The sequence below is a fragment of the Pelobates fuscus genome, chromosome 2 (assembly GCF_036172605.1).
Source record: "Pelobates fuscus isolate aPelFus1 chromosome 2, aPelFus1.pri, whole genome shotgun sequence".
In the NCBI taxonomy this organism is placed as follows: domain Eukaryota; kingdom Metazoa; phylum Chordata; class Amphibia; order Anura; family Pelobatidae; genus Pelobates; species Pelobates fuscus.
The window spans coordinates 410,512,324-410,527,357 of NC_086318.1; the positions used below are offsets into that span (position 1 = coordinate 410,512,324).

Here is a 15,034-nt window from a genome sequence, read left to right on the forward strand (position 1 = left end):
ACTAAAATGAAAAAACAAAAAGGAAAATTACTCAGTTGACCTTTTTTCTTGCCACTGTGTTTTATGAAAACTTTTCTTTATAATAAATTATTTTTCCTAGGGCATCTGTACTCTTAATCACCATCAATTTGAGTAGGTAACAGAAATTGCCTTCACACTTTCAGAAACCAGAGTTCATTCACTTCAAGAAATCACTGACTTAGAATGTCCACATTATCTAGGACACAACTTTCCAAGAGCCATGTTCATTCGACCAGCGGTCCACATTAAACACACAATCTACTGTAATAATTTATTTATTTCCCATTAATCTGCTTATCCCACTCTGATTACTTACTACTATGCAACATGAATAATTACATATATTAAAGGCAGGATTTCTTTGAACATATGAAGTGAACCTGGTCTTATCGATATTAACTAGAACTGTATCACCATAGGTCAGCTGATTGTACCACACTCATTCCACTGTGCCAATAAAGTAAGAAGAGCCAGACAAAGGCCTCCGTGTTGCACTTCTTGTTCCAATAAAGCTGCTTCTTGATAGATCTGGAGTGCCTGGACCACATTTACTCTTTAACTAATGTAAGAAACTGGATCTTCAAGAATTTTGAGGGTACCCAAGACAGTTAAGACTCACTGTGTTACGGCTGTAGTATTGATGCCTTCACTAGTTGACTTTTTCTCCACTTCATTGTATGTCATTTTATTACTCCCTAATCATTTTGGTATTTAAATATACTTACCATAAGTTTCAAAGTAGCTGATCTGTAATCTATGACCTACTACTTGGTTATGTTAATATTAATATATTCCTGAAAATCCAAGAGAGTACCTTCATGAGAGATCGAAATGTTGCCTTGGTGTGCTCAAATGTTTTGTATTTTCTGGTTTATTTGGGGTAGTGCTGGCCACGGGTCGGCTTACATTCTCTGTGTGACTCTTCTTTTATTGTTAAAACTTATATGATCAGCACTTGGGAATTCCTAGCACCTTTCAGCTTATTATATAAATATACCTGACATGATATCCTGTAATGTGATATAGAGTCTGACACCCTACATATGGAGCCACCCACTGTTCCTAATTTGAATTATGTTCCCAGTTTTTTGGCATCTCATATATGATCTTGTATTGCAATCAACAAAGCACTTTTTAGCTCTGACATACTGCAGATATATGGGACAAGGAAAGTAGGCCTTTCTTACAATATGTCAAGAGTGTTGGATGCACAAAGTGCTATTGTCAGAGCATGACAATATTTTTTTGTCTAAATTATGAAATCTAATTTATATGTTACCAAATTTTTTATTCATGGAATACTCCAATTTATTTTTCCTCTTTGACACCACCACTTTTTTATATTGACATATTAATAAAACATTAGATTTAAGATTTGCCAATTTGAGGTTTTTAGATTATGGCAAGTGAATTCCAGTTTTCCACTACATATAGCTAGTGAATAAGATTCAAAGTGTCAAAAAATATATAATTTTTCTTTTTTTTTTCAATAAGGACTTTTTAACTAGGATCATCAAACACTTTCAAAATGTATACATTCTAACAGCTTTATTAGAAAATCATTTTGCAGATAAGGGTTTAACTAGATGCATTAGTAATTGAGTTATTATTATTATTAATATTATTATTATGTTATTATTTATATAGCGCCAACAAATTCCGCAGCGCTTTACAATGGGTGGACGAACAGACATGTAGTTGTAACCAGACACGTTGGACACACAGGAACAGAGGGGTTGAGGACCCTGCTCAATGAGCGTACATGCTAGAGGGAGTGGGGTAAAGTGACACAAAAGGTAAGGATAGTATTAGACTAATGACAGTTGCAAGAGAGGAATCAGTCGGAAGCTATTAACAGTTTAATTGATATGTTTTTTATGAAGAAGTGGGTTTTTAATGATTTTTTTGAAGGAGTGGAGACTGGGTGAGTTGTTCTTCACAAAACTACAACAATATAAAAAAAAGTAGGCTTGCTAAATAGCACACATAAAAAGGGCATTTTCTCCCCCACTCTCTGATAATGAAATTCACCCTTTGACATAATGCATATACATGAATAATTGAATACACTCTAGATACATAAGAGCCCACATGTGCAATGTTCCTTGTGTGTTTATTTAAATTATATCAAGGTCATTTGTTGATGGTAGACTCTAAATCTTAATGTCAAGTGTGTATTAGGCTTTTAATAGGTAATAATAGAAAGAACAATTTAGTGTATTAAGAAACATTTTATTAACAAAACAATAAATTCCACTTGCTTAGCATTTCTGATAATGGATAACTTGGCCTTGCAACAAAATAAAATAATTGTAAATATCTATCACACAATAACAATAAAGGGGCTTTGGACATCTTGATTTTTTTTTTATTTCCTTTTGGGGAATGATGCATATCACAAGTTTGCATTTTATTGGAAAGGCAACACATTACAGGACTGGATATAAGCCACCTCCTCCAGACTGATTCCAGCATAATACTGGACAACTTAAATGTTCTAGGTCGTAGCATATTGATGGCTAAACTTGGTACCCCAGATTATTGTGTTTTAAACTTCTCTGAATGCTGTCTGGGCATCACGGTAAATGTAGCTCACGAACATCTCGTATGCCAAGTTTAGCTATCACTTTCAGAATGTTTAATTATTTAATGAATGGGGCTTCCAACTCAGTGCAACTTAACGAGTTGCAGGCCTCCTTTGGCAATGACAGGCTTTACATGATATGGTTTTGAGATGCGTAATGCAAAATTACATACATACTGTGATACAATATTCTCAACTAAATGTAAAACATTTGTAACAAAATTTAAGGTAAACATGTTAATACAAACAGTTTGTAATTAAAATATTTCAAAAAATTAGCTCTTAGTAAATTCATAAGTGTGTATGTTTGTGTATAGTGTTGGCAAATCATTTGTTCACATAGAAAATATCAAACAAAAAATTGACATTTTCAATAATAAAATAAAATACTCCATGTTTCATAAATCCGTTTTGTTACCTTCTATATCACAGCTGACGTAATAGTTTGGCAAGGCTAGTTTAGGGCATGGTATATACACAATATCTCACATCGGTTGAGAACCAGTAACATTGAACTTTCTTTTGTCTAAATCATCAATTAACTGTCTTTCCCTGAGTACAGTTGACTTTCACTGGGGTCTATTTGGGGATTTTAAAGCAGGGGCCAGTAAGTGGTAGTTTTGCTACTGTTTGCCACTACTTCAACCACAGTAGCTCTAAAGCAAAAAAGATAAAAACTAACAAAAACATTTACCCCTGTTCTTTTCATAGGCAGATTTAGAACAGTAACTACTGAAATATTTGTTTTTTTTTATTTGTGTGCTAGATACGACTTTCCTAAATTAGTCAAATAGGTCTTACAAATGCCATTATAAAGTACAAAATGTGTTTGACAACCCTAAGTAATAGAATTTTTGTCAACTGCATTGTGTTTTGAAAGCTCAAGTGAACATGCCTGGAATTCAAAGATTATTTATCAGTAACTGACTGAATAAAACAAGGTCTCTTGCTTTGTTGCCCTGCTGTTTAAATTAATTTTAAATTCTTCCTTCCTGTCTATAATGTGTGAACATTTCTATTCCTCCCAGGAGGCCTTCGAGTAAGTAGACTGAGTTCTCTTGAAGTACCCACTTGCAGACTAATGTATTCTCTTTGCGTTTCCTTATGAGTGATATGTTACTCTGTGGTCTTTTGCCATGAGCCTAATCAAACAATATACAAAGGAGATAGCTACGTAATTAGAATGTAGAATAATGTCTCTTATAACCCTGAAAACTTTTAATTGACAATATATGCAACTGCTAATTTTTCTTTCATATCACTATACTGTAAAATACTTTATCTTGTGATATTGCATACTTCTTTTTTTTTTTTAACAAAAATATTTAAGCATGCTTTTTAAGTCGAAGAATAAACTCTTTATTTTTTTTTTAGATAGATAGGGAAAAATAATATTGGCAATAAAATAAAATAAATGTAACATGTAATTTAATGGCTGCCTTTTTTAAAAGAAAATGGAGATACAATACGTATTGTTTTGTTTGTTTTGTCTATTGGGTCATTCGTCGTATCAATGTGACAATATATATCCATATCTTGATTATTAGCAATGAATAGTCAGTTAGTAACTTCCTATTAAACGTAAGAATAACTATAATATGATTATTTCTGAAATAAAGCAACTAAACTGATTAAAAAATACTAATTTAAGCTACTTAACTAGTTTAATGAAATTTTGAGTGCCTTTATGATTAACTTGGATTTATTCATTTATCTGGGTTAGGTACAAGAGACTGAAAACATTTTCACACCTGCTTGACCCAGCACACTGTAACTTGAACGCAGTGGAATGTAGGCTATTGTGCTGTATAATATTAACATTTTATTTACATTCATACTCATCTCCTGCTGCATACTCACTATAATTAAAAGAAAAAGAAAAAAAAGGTTTGGACTTGATAATGGATGCAAATAACTGAAACAGTCTGTTGCATCAGACATCAGAAAACGTTCTATACCTAGCAACACTTAGAACATTTATTTACCAAAAATGGCTGAAGAGCAGATATATTTTGCATTGTCTATACAACAGGCTATAAAACATCACTTATCACAGTCCAGAAAGCACATATAGATGTGTTTTATATAAACATATGTAATAACATATTAAGCGTGCATGAAAATTTCCCAATGATTGCATCTATCCCTCTTGTTTTAGTTTGAAAAAATGCCTTAAATTTCGTAATTCTGAAAAGAAGGCATCCATAATGTATTCCTCATGACCAGAAAGGGGCTTTGTGAAAGTTTTTTTTTTTTTTTTATATAGAAGTCTTCTGCAAAAGCCAGCACTCTAGAACGAATACATTTCAACCATGGATTCATTGCACAAAGTCCGCAAGCCGCTGATGTTTGTAAGTTTAGTCAAGTCTTCGCTGGCATTAAAACTAACTTACTTTTGGAGAAAGCACTAGCACTTTGGCTATATCCAAAATCATAGGTAGCATCTTTAATATCGTGCCTATATCCTCTAGTGCTTCTAGAACGTTGTTTCTTATTGTCTTTCTGAAACATTCCAGCGACATATAATGACAGGCAGAGTAGATGAAAACACTGTGGATAATTGGGAATCTTGTTTGGCTCCTGTTTCTGGGAAACAAAACCATGATATGCTTGACTTTTTTTTTTATATTTTTTTTATTTATATATTTTTTAAAAACAGTCTTTCCTTTCTGATTGCATTCCCTGTCTTCTTTTTTTTCAATGTGCTTCATAAAAAGTAAAGTAAATAAGTTTGTTAATTTTATGTCTCAGTTAAAATGAAGACTATTTCTATACACGTGTTCGTTAAGCGGCTGGAATCAGACATAGTATTCTTTGTCCTTGTTTTTCTTGTTTTTGTTAGAACTTTTAGTGCTACTAGGCTGTTTCTCCTTGATTACAGCCCCGTTGGACTGTGCTGAGTTACTGATGTAATTTCGACTCTCATCCACATGATAGGAACCTTCATCCCTGTTTCTGTACTTGTACATAGCATAAAGAAGGATGAGGATGCACAGGGCTGCTGCCGCAACAATCCCTACAACCATTCCAGTGGTGCTACTGGACTCCCGTATGACCTCCGTAGAAACCGGAGTTTCCCTTCCTCCCGCTCTTGTAGGGTTTGCTGAAAAACAGAAGGAAAGAAAAATGGTTACTATTGAGTATAATAATTTGATTACCAATTTAGCACTTAATAACCCTAGCATTGTTCTTATAATATAAAATAGCCATGTGTATTTCCACTAAGCATGCTCAGTAGATCCAGCTGCAGAGGCCAGTTTATTTCTCAGCAAAGTCTTTCTGAGCTCAATGCAATTAGTCCCAATAAGTTAACAACTAGATGTACTTGAAAACTAGCAAAAACTAAATGTACTCTTCTGGCTTCAATACTTTCATGCCATTAAGATAAGTATTATTAATCAGACACATATAATTAAATATATCATTTAGGATAAAACAACAGACAAACTTTGAAGAACACTTTATAGATTAACTGAAAAATATAATTGACAATGAAAAAAATTCATAGAGAATTAACTCAATAATCTTGAATACTATAGTCTAAAATTAAATTAAATTGGTTTAGGGCAAAGTAGTTATTTGATGTATACCAAGTAAGGCATTCAAAAATTAACTAGAAATAATTTAGGCTTCATTTCCTATTAAAACGATGCATTGTACAGTCAAGAGTAGATGTTTTAAAAATTGAGTCAGTATCGTTCCTTATAAACATCTGCTAAATTCCAATGTTCGTTTCTCTGTGTTTTAAAGTACATGCATATATGTCTAAATTAATTATCACTCAGTTGATTTCATTATTCTTAATTTTCCTGGTCAATATAATAAAAAAATCTAAAAAACAAAACTATATATATATATATATATATATAATTAAACACTACAATACGCCATTTACATTAATGCTTCTGGGCACATCATAGACCACACTGAGCTGAAATAAGTATTCTATTTATCATTATGGCAGATACAGCTGCTTTGCAACCCAGAGATAGATTTAACTTTGGACAATATACGTATATGCCCAGAGGCACCTCCAAAAGAGTTGTTAAGAACCATATAAATATTAATATGAACATTTTCCAATGAATTTATTCCAGTTTGCTCATTCTTGTAGTGTAATATTGCTACCTTATATCTATTCACATAAAATGATATTAGTTAAGCACAACCTCTGTAACAGTCTATGTCTAGGATGTTTGTGTCAACACAGGTTATTCTACAACTGCAATGACCTAACAATACTTTGTTCCTCTCCGTTACTTAAGGAAGACACACAGACACACTCTCGTTTTAATGTAGTACAGCAGTGAAATCATGCATGGCTCAAACTAGGATCTGTAGATCTAGAAATAGATATTATCTAATTATATATATTAATGCAGATGATCATTGGACATTTGCTTTCAACTATAAAGATTAATCTTCTCTATATTTCTTCAAATGCTCCATTTAGAATGGCAGATAGATCTAATGTATGGACATATATTACATTTTGAAGGATTAATACATAAGTGTGGTCTAGATACCCGATCAATTGATAAAGATGACAATTGTTAATGTAAGAAATATCTGAAAACGAACATCCTACATTTTATCAGCCCATAAAGTAGACCAAAGTCTCTATGGAAACTTTTTGAAATCTGGATTTATATAATTTACCATTTTTTTTCTTTCAAAATCATCACTCAAAAAAAATAAAAAAGCAGGAAAAATCAAAAGTATATTTTATTATTGAACCAACGTTGTCTTCTCGCACTTTACAATTTTAATATGTTCCGGTTATGATTAACAGCAACAAAAGGTTAATAAAGACCCTGCTTGGAGAAGCGTACAATCTGTGTGATATGAGTATAAGAAAAAGTTAATAAAAAGTAATTTTTTTATTTAAGTTTCAATTTACAATAACTCTGCAACAACCACAATTTGGAATCGACAACGTGAAATACTTAAGATGCGATTTTTAGAATGACGGGGCAGTGAATTTTTGGATTCCTTAATTTGCGAGTACGACACCCATAGTTCTTTTACTAAATATGCTATATACAGATGGGGAGGGTATAAATAATGCTCAGTTTTCCATTTTTAACTAAGGACACTAAATAACACCCCAGTAATAGTTCAGCTGTAAATAGTTTTTTTTTTTACATAGGAAGAATAACTCGAGTGAATATGTGTCAACTTTACATTTTCGCACTAACAATTACTATAAAAAAAATAAACCTATTTTGCGTTTCATGAACAAACATCCCTTTGGCAGGAGATGTCAATTAGCTTTCACTTTGTCACATCACAGCTTGATTGGAAGAAAGAAAAGTTCTATTAACAATAGTGCTTTAAAACGAGAACAAGGAAGTGTATTTAAATGCTAGGTAAATCAATTTTTCACCTGCTCGAATGTCTCTCATACTAAGTACATTTCCACAATTATCTCACTTAACTATTCAGTCTTCCTATGGAAACAGTGATTTGATTGATGCTACCTACAGCCTTCTCAAAATAAAAACCTTGAACTGGCCTGAATAATGGTGTAAACTTGTTTTTGCTCTTTTAGTAGAATTAAATGCCTAATTATGAGCTCAACTGAGCTAGATTTTCACACTATGAGACATCCTGCTTGGAATTATAAAGGGAAACATTGTGATAAGCAAAAGATTTCGTAGCATGTAGGTTGAATATTTGTATAATATAATATAAAACTGATGTTTAAAACATACACCCTTCATTAAAATGTTAGATAGATATCAAAATGTCCTTTCTGCTGTGGGGGAGTAAAGCTAGTCTATTATTTCATGGGTTCCCACCATAAATACTGCATAAATAGAGATATAGCTACCATTATAAATTGAGATGTTCTCTATGATTTAGAAACAAATACCTTAAAAAGATCAGTCCCAATGCTGTATTACTGCCAATAATACGCATCCATAAAGCTGAAGATCATTAGTTACTATTAATGTCTATATCCATTCTACCCATCTATTTTCCTTATAATGTATTAAAAGGAGAGAGAGAAGGGCAAACTCTCGCCTTAAATATCTATCTGTATGTGTAATAAAAAGGGTAATTTTATATGAACTCAGTTTTATTCTTTCAGGGTGTAAAAATCACATAATTTATTTTAATCTTCGTATAATTAAGTCTGAATAACTGGGTAATTCTAAATGCACACCCATGGCACACCTGCCAATAGTAATGGATTCAATTGGACTGTTCTAATCTATAATTCTTGAATCACCATCTAACATTTATTAACAGTGCAGTGCGAGTGTACTTATAGAAGCACTTGTACTTTGGTAACTAAAATCAGCACATTCACATTCTAGAGAGCTCCAACAGTGCTTTCAGTAGGGTAGTCTTACATGGCTGCCAGTGTGTGTGCACAAATGCCAGGCTGGCACACCCACATTTTTCTGGCAAGACAGTTCCTCTTCTAGGTGGTCCACACACTGGCATATCATCATCACACCACCTATGTCCAACCTATGTCATTGGGAGCTATGTCATGAACCATAACAGGTGTGCACCAAACGTTGGAAAGAAATAAAAAAACAATGTATGTTTTTACACTAGGACACGTATATCCTAGTAATGCCCTAAAGTTAAACTACTCCATTTAATCCCAAAACTACTCTAACACTAACCCTAACTTTAATATTAGCCCTCATCATAACTCCAGCCCTAATACATTAACCCTAACGTAAACTGAATTTTAATATAAATGAGAATGTCATCTCTGGGTTTTGCATTCAACCTTAGGTTTTCAAGTTTATTAAGATGTATTCAGAGTATATTCATAACATTATTTTACTGTAATACTGTGTTTGGTATCACATATAGATATATGTGTATGTTAGCATGCCTTTATACACTGAACAGCCACAACATTAAAACCACTAACAGGTGAAGTGAATAACATTGATTATATCATTACAATGGCACCTGTCAAGGAGTGGGGTATATTAGGCAACAAGTGAACAGTCAGTTCTTGAATTGCATATATTGAAAGCAGTAAAAATTGCCAACTGTCCACTGTTGGAAGCACCTGCAATAGTGATGTGAGCATTACATCTAGATCATGTAGCAATGAAACAATATTGCCGGTCGGATGAATTAAGTTTTCTTTTAGATCGGTTGGATGGCTGCATGCATGTACATCATTTACCTGGGAAAAAGATGGCATCAGGATGCACTATGGGAAGAAGACAGGCTGGCGGAAGCAGTGTTATGCTCTGTGCAATGTTCAGCTGGGAAACCTTGGGTCCTGGCATTCATGTGGATGTTACTTTGACATTTACAATCTACCTAGAGAGTGTTGCAGACCATGTACTCTCCTTCATGCAATGGTGTTCCTTGTTGGAAATGGCTTCTTTCAGAAGGATAGTGCATACTGCCACACTGCAAAAATGGTTCAAAAAATGGTTGGAGGAACATGACAAAGAGTTCAAGGCCTCCAAATTCCCCAGATCTCAATCCAATTGAGAACATGTGGGATGTGCTGGAACAATAAATCTCACCTTACAGAACTTGCAGGACTTAAAGGATCTGCTGCTAATGCCTTGGTGGACCGATACCACAAGACACGTCCAGAGGTGTTGTGGAGCCCATGTGTCAATACTGTGTTGACAGCACAAGGGGAGCCTATACAGTATTATACAGTCAGTTTTAATGTTGTTGCTAATCAGTGTATATTGCACATAATATACGTAGTTTTGTGGTATTGCATTTGTAGAAAACCAGTTTTACATTTTCTTATCTATAATCACATTAAAAGATATGATGATTTTTACTGTGTGTCATAATGCATTCCATTAAAATATCTGACTGTTTTTAAAATTGGACTTCATTTCAGGAAAATGCTTTGGCCACGTCCGTATCCACTTTTCATTAATATTGAGGAAAGAACATTTTAATTCAGACTCCTGCAGTGCATATGAATTGAAATTAATGCAACTGCATTACTTTAAATGAAAGAATCATTTTTCTTCCTTTGCTCATACTGTGGTCTTAAAATAAGATATTTGAACAGAACATTGGCACGATTACTTTAAAGAAGAACATTTTAAGCATTAAGTCTCATACGCGTGCGGTGACCAAAATATCAGCCAGGGTGGCCATATTTCATAAAATGACAAAGTTTAGTAAAATCATCCAAGCAGCATGTCATATATGTTGTGCAGCAATTCAACAAGCTAATGTAGGAAAAATGTGCAATATGCTGTGAAAATATTGTGCATTTAGAATTCATCTCCTCCATTTTATTATGTGTACGTAAGGAGATATCATTTTTCAAAGTCGGTGCAGTTTAGATATAGCTTTTGACAGTAAGGTACTGAAAGTGGATGATGGGAAATTGACAATCTGTGCATGTATTTGCAATGGAAGTTAATTTCCTTCCTTGAATACCGGAGGAATGGGCAAATCTTCAATTCAATGTAGTGTTGACATGTTTTAAGATAATGTAAAGAAACTAAATACATAGGTAAGTAATAAATGCAAACGATTGCTAAGCATCAAACTAAAAAATGGGGAGAATTTTAGAGACCCGTAAAAACCCAGAAGAATGGTAGGCGTATTTCCTAGGACCCTTGCACAGGTAATGGAAATTTAACAGGGTAATTAAATACAGTACTGAATTAGAGACTACATGAAGGTGGGAACCCAACCAGAAAATGGGAGGGGAGCACAGCTCCACAAAAGATAATTTATTCTCAGGTTCCCCTCCGATTGTTCTGTTGGGGTCCCACCTTCATTTATTCTCTATTTCCCTAACGTCTAATTTGGGTTATGCCCTAATTACCTACCTAACCCTTTCTAAGCAACAGAGCAAGTTTGTATAACCTGTATCTGGAGCTATTTGTTTGTTTTTCTAATTAAATACAGTAATCCTGTAAGTTGAAAGACAGGGTATATATCTCCTGTGTGACATACAACATTTATTTATTACATGCCATAACTGCCATAACACATGCAATTGTTCTATTTATTTTATAGTTTTTTGCCTTACAGGTATGTTACCCTCTTAAGCACTGCACCATGAAAGACACCATCGTTTATGTTACAAAGTAGGATGATAAAGATACCTATCTATCTTTAAGAAGGAAAAGAGGGTATGCACATTAATATTACCTGCATTGTAATATTAGCCCACACATGATTTATAAGTGGGATGTAGGGAGAATGCCCACGTCCCCCGTGTTATTAGACAGTCCTGGGGATAACTATGAATTATTTTACCTGCACATGCTGTTAATGAGGGATGTAGAAATATTAGATGTAGCGCTGCATCAATAAAATATCTACTATTCCACTACATGGGTGGACACTAAGTAACCTACAGTACACCTTGCAATGGGTAAAGAGAAAGGGGGCACCATTTTTAGATCTGATTCCAGTCTTATGTTTATGCTTTCCTCCAATGACTGCACATCAAGTGGGGGTAGAGATGGTGCTAGTGAAGTGAACACAATGCCCTCCTGGTTTTGCCAGGGTCTCAATGACCACAGTTTATTTTTTAAGCTTCACATAGTGAATGACTGAGAGCAAGCTAGTAACATCAATGGTCCCCAGGATCCCTGTTCAATGCTGTTTATATATTGGACACAATATCCCTTGAGCATCATGCTAGGCCTCATTATTATTTGTGTGAAAGGTATAAAGCCAGCAATCACAATGAAGCACTAGGCAAACTAAAATATAACCTTTTAAAGAAACCTGATTTATATATATATATATGGATCTTGAGAAAGACCCACATAGGGGTCGAAACAACGACCGGGACAGTGTGTACTTTTGCTAATTTGCAATAAAAAACATTAAGTTTATTTACCAGAAATCCCTTGAGTGCACACACTTTATTTTGGAATTTCTACTAAACGTGGATAGCACCGGGGTAAGAGTTCCTCTTGATATGTTAAAGGTGAGTGCCAAGCCTATTTATAAATAAAGCCCTACATTTGGCATTTATTCCCTGTAAATAGAACATTTCATATATAATTTCTGAATTGGTTTGTGAATATTTTTTAAAAAAAAAAGAGAATGACAATTAAAAGAGCGAGAGCCATAAATTAATGTTATGGTATTTGAAATTAAAAGTTAATCATTGTGGTTTTTTTATATCTTCTTAACTTGTTGTCACGAGGAATAACCCCAACATGCAAAGTCTAGCATAACAGTAACAGACTGGACTGAAATAGACATATTACAGAGTGGCCGGGTTTAACGTATATTAGAGAGGAAATGTATTCAAACTCAAGCCTAGTACTGTATAATAGAGAGACAGTGAAAACAATATCTAGCAAGGGTCAGGTAAACTTTATATCAATAGAACAGATAAACAAACCAGAACAGGGTTACAGGGAGACTCAGGGTCAGGAACAAAGCCAAAGTCAATGTAAAAAAATATCACAATAAACAAGGAATGCACTAAAGTCTACTGAGAACAGAAACCACAATAGGACACAGTAAATTAGGCCAGAGGACTTTAAATACTGTTGTGTGTAATTTGATTGGTCCATGTGATGGACCTAACTTTATATAATCTTCATTATACTAATAGACTTGCAGTACTTTTACTTAATTTATGCATATCACTTGATCATTATAATCAAATGCCCATTGTTAATATTTCAGCATTTCGTAAATACAGAGTATATACAAATACACTGTGTTCCTTGATTCTTTATAAGTGACAAGGCCTTTCTATGTCTGTCTGCACTTTAAAATCAATGCTATGCTTTATTCAATAATTGACATGCCTTGTGCAAGATGTGTAGCTGTTTCTCTGAAGATAACATTTCTATCTTTTATATGGATCAAAGTTTTCCATTTCACATGCTTTAAGTGAATTACATTTTCTTTTATCTTCTGTTTTATTATTGTTTGCCTATATTTTAAATGAAGCATAAAAACTGTCACTCTGGGCTTATCTGGGCTTCAGTCTAATGTCAAAACTGTTTTTAAGCTACCATTTCATTTTTATGTTCTTCTTTTTATCACTGTGATTTTGCTATTATAAAAGAAATGCTCAGCATACTTCCTAGAATAGTATAGTTTTTATTTTGTATTTGTGTGTGTTAAATACTGTGTCTGGACCCTGCAACAATGTTTGACATCTAAAAGCAATACCTATTAAAGTGTAAGTTCACATGCAAGCATCCAGGAAAAACTCAAAGTTGTTTGCTATCAATTCACATTGCTACTTTTAGATAAAAGGTAAAATATCTAAAACAGGGGGGCGGGGCCTGACACTCACGATGGCCAGACGCATATTCTGTTAGCTCAGGCTATACAAGCTTCATATACTGACTAAATCACCCTTTAGCGATGCAGACAAACCTTACTTTCAGCGGCTGACCGTCATTCACTGAGCCTGCAACGTCCTTTGTCCAGATCAACTCAGTCAGACAAGCACTTACCTAATGCTGGGTCTGCGGCCTTATGTGCCCGGCGACCGGGGGAAACATGGCCAATCTCCCAGTCCAGTGAGCACAACAGGCTGAAGCCTATCTACAGCCCCGTCACCCCTAACCTCTGGACCGGTGGGGGATATCCTGGTTCCCACTGGAGTGCAGGTCAGCTCACCGTTAGTAACAGATGGGCCCACAACACAGAATACCTGCCTTGTGTGTCCCAAGATGGTCACTGAAGGAGGACATTGTGAACAGCCTGCACTGCCTAAACCCGTGACGCTATTGAGCTACCTTCACAGAGCAGCAATATCATGGCATCACTGGAGACTGTGTTTGCCCATTTCTGGGCAAGCTTGGAAGAACGCCAGACAGCATCTCACCCTCCACCTACAGGGAGCAATCAGAGAAGTAGAGTTGTAAAAACAGGATTGCAACCTACTCAACTCGGCTGCCCACCCAGACTGAGGGCCACAGGGGCATTATAATTCAATGTCCCAGCGATGCCGACCACGCCAATGAAGAACCAGAGGCCGAATCAGGCCCCGGATCATCCAGATCTTCCATTGCCCCTCTCAGGGGAAGGACTTGGACTTGCAAAGTCCCCGAGTCCAGGGCTCAGCAGTGATTGTCCTTGCACAGGCCTGGGATGGGATGGTGGCACCCACATGACATACTTACTCTGTCACTCCCAGCAGACACTACCTGCACACTGTGAGCATACCTGCATCAGGAGTCAGCTGAATCGTGGAGCACTTCTTGTGGCAGCCTATGTGATGTCTTATTTTAAGCTTTATTTTCCTGTGCTTTGTTTTGTGCCTTTATTTCTTTGTCACTTTCTACCTGAGTTACTGTGCACCACAATAATCTCGACCCAGTGGGATATTAATGCACTGTCTTACTCACTGCATGCTACTTCACAGTGTGGAGTATCTCTTAGCTGGCAGCAGGATCATACCCTCAATACTCTTTATTTTTCATTAATGCTAGTGAGTTAAGCTTATACAGTTTACCTTTGCATAGT

At 35.0% G+C, this 15,034-nt stretch overlaps 1 protein-coding gene across 22 annotated transcripts in view; it reads right to left on the minus strand.

Moving 5' to 3' along the window:
* Positions 1–2,232: 2,232 nt before the first annotated feature.
* NRXN1 (neurexin 1) overlaps positions 2,233–15,034 on the minus strand; it is a 1,100,495-nt gene continuing 1,087,693 nt past the window's right edge. For all 22 annotated transcript variants that reach the window (XM_063443956.1, XM_063443955.1, XM_063443963.1 and 19 more), the window contains one exon: positions 2,233–5,708. In XM_063443956.1, the coding sequence (XP_063300026.1) occupies positions 5,404–5,708 (305 nt within the window). In that variant the 3' untranslated portion in view covers positions 2,233–5,403. The remainder of the gene's footprint in view (positions 5,709–15,034) is intronic.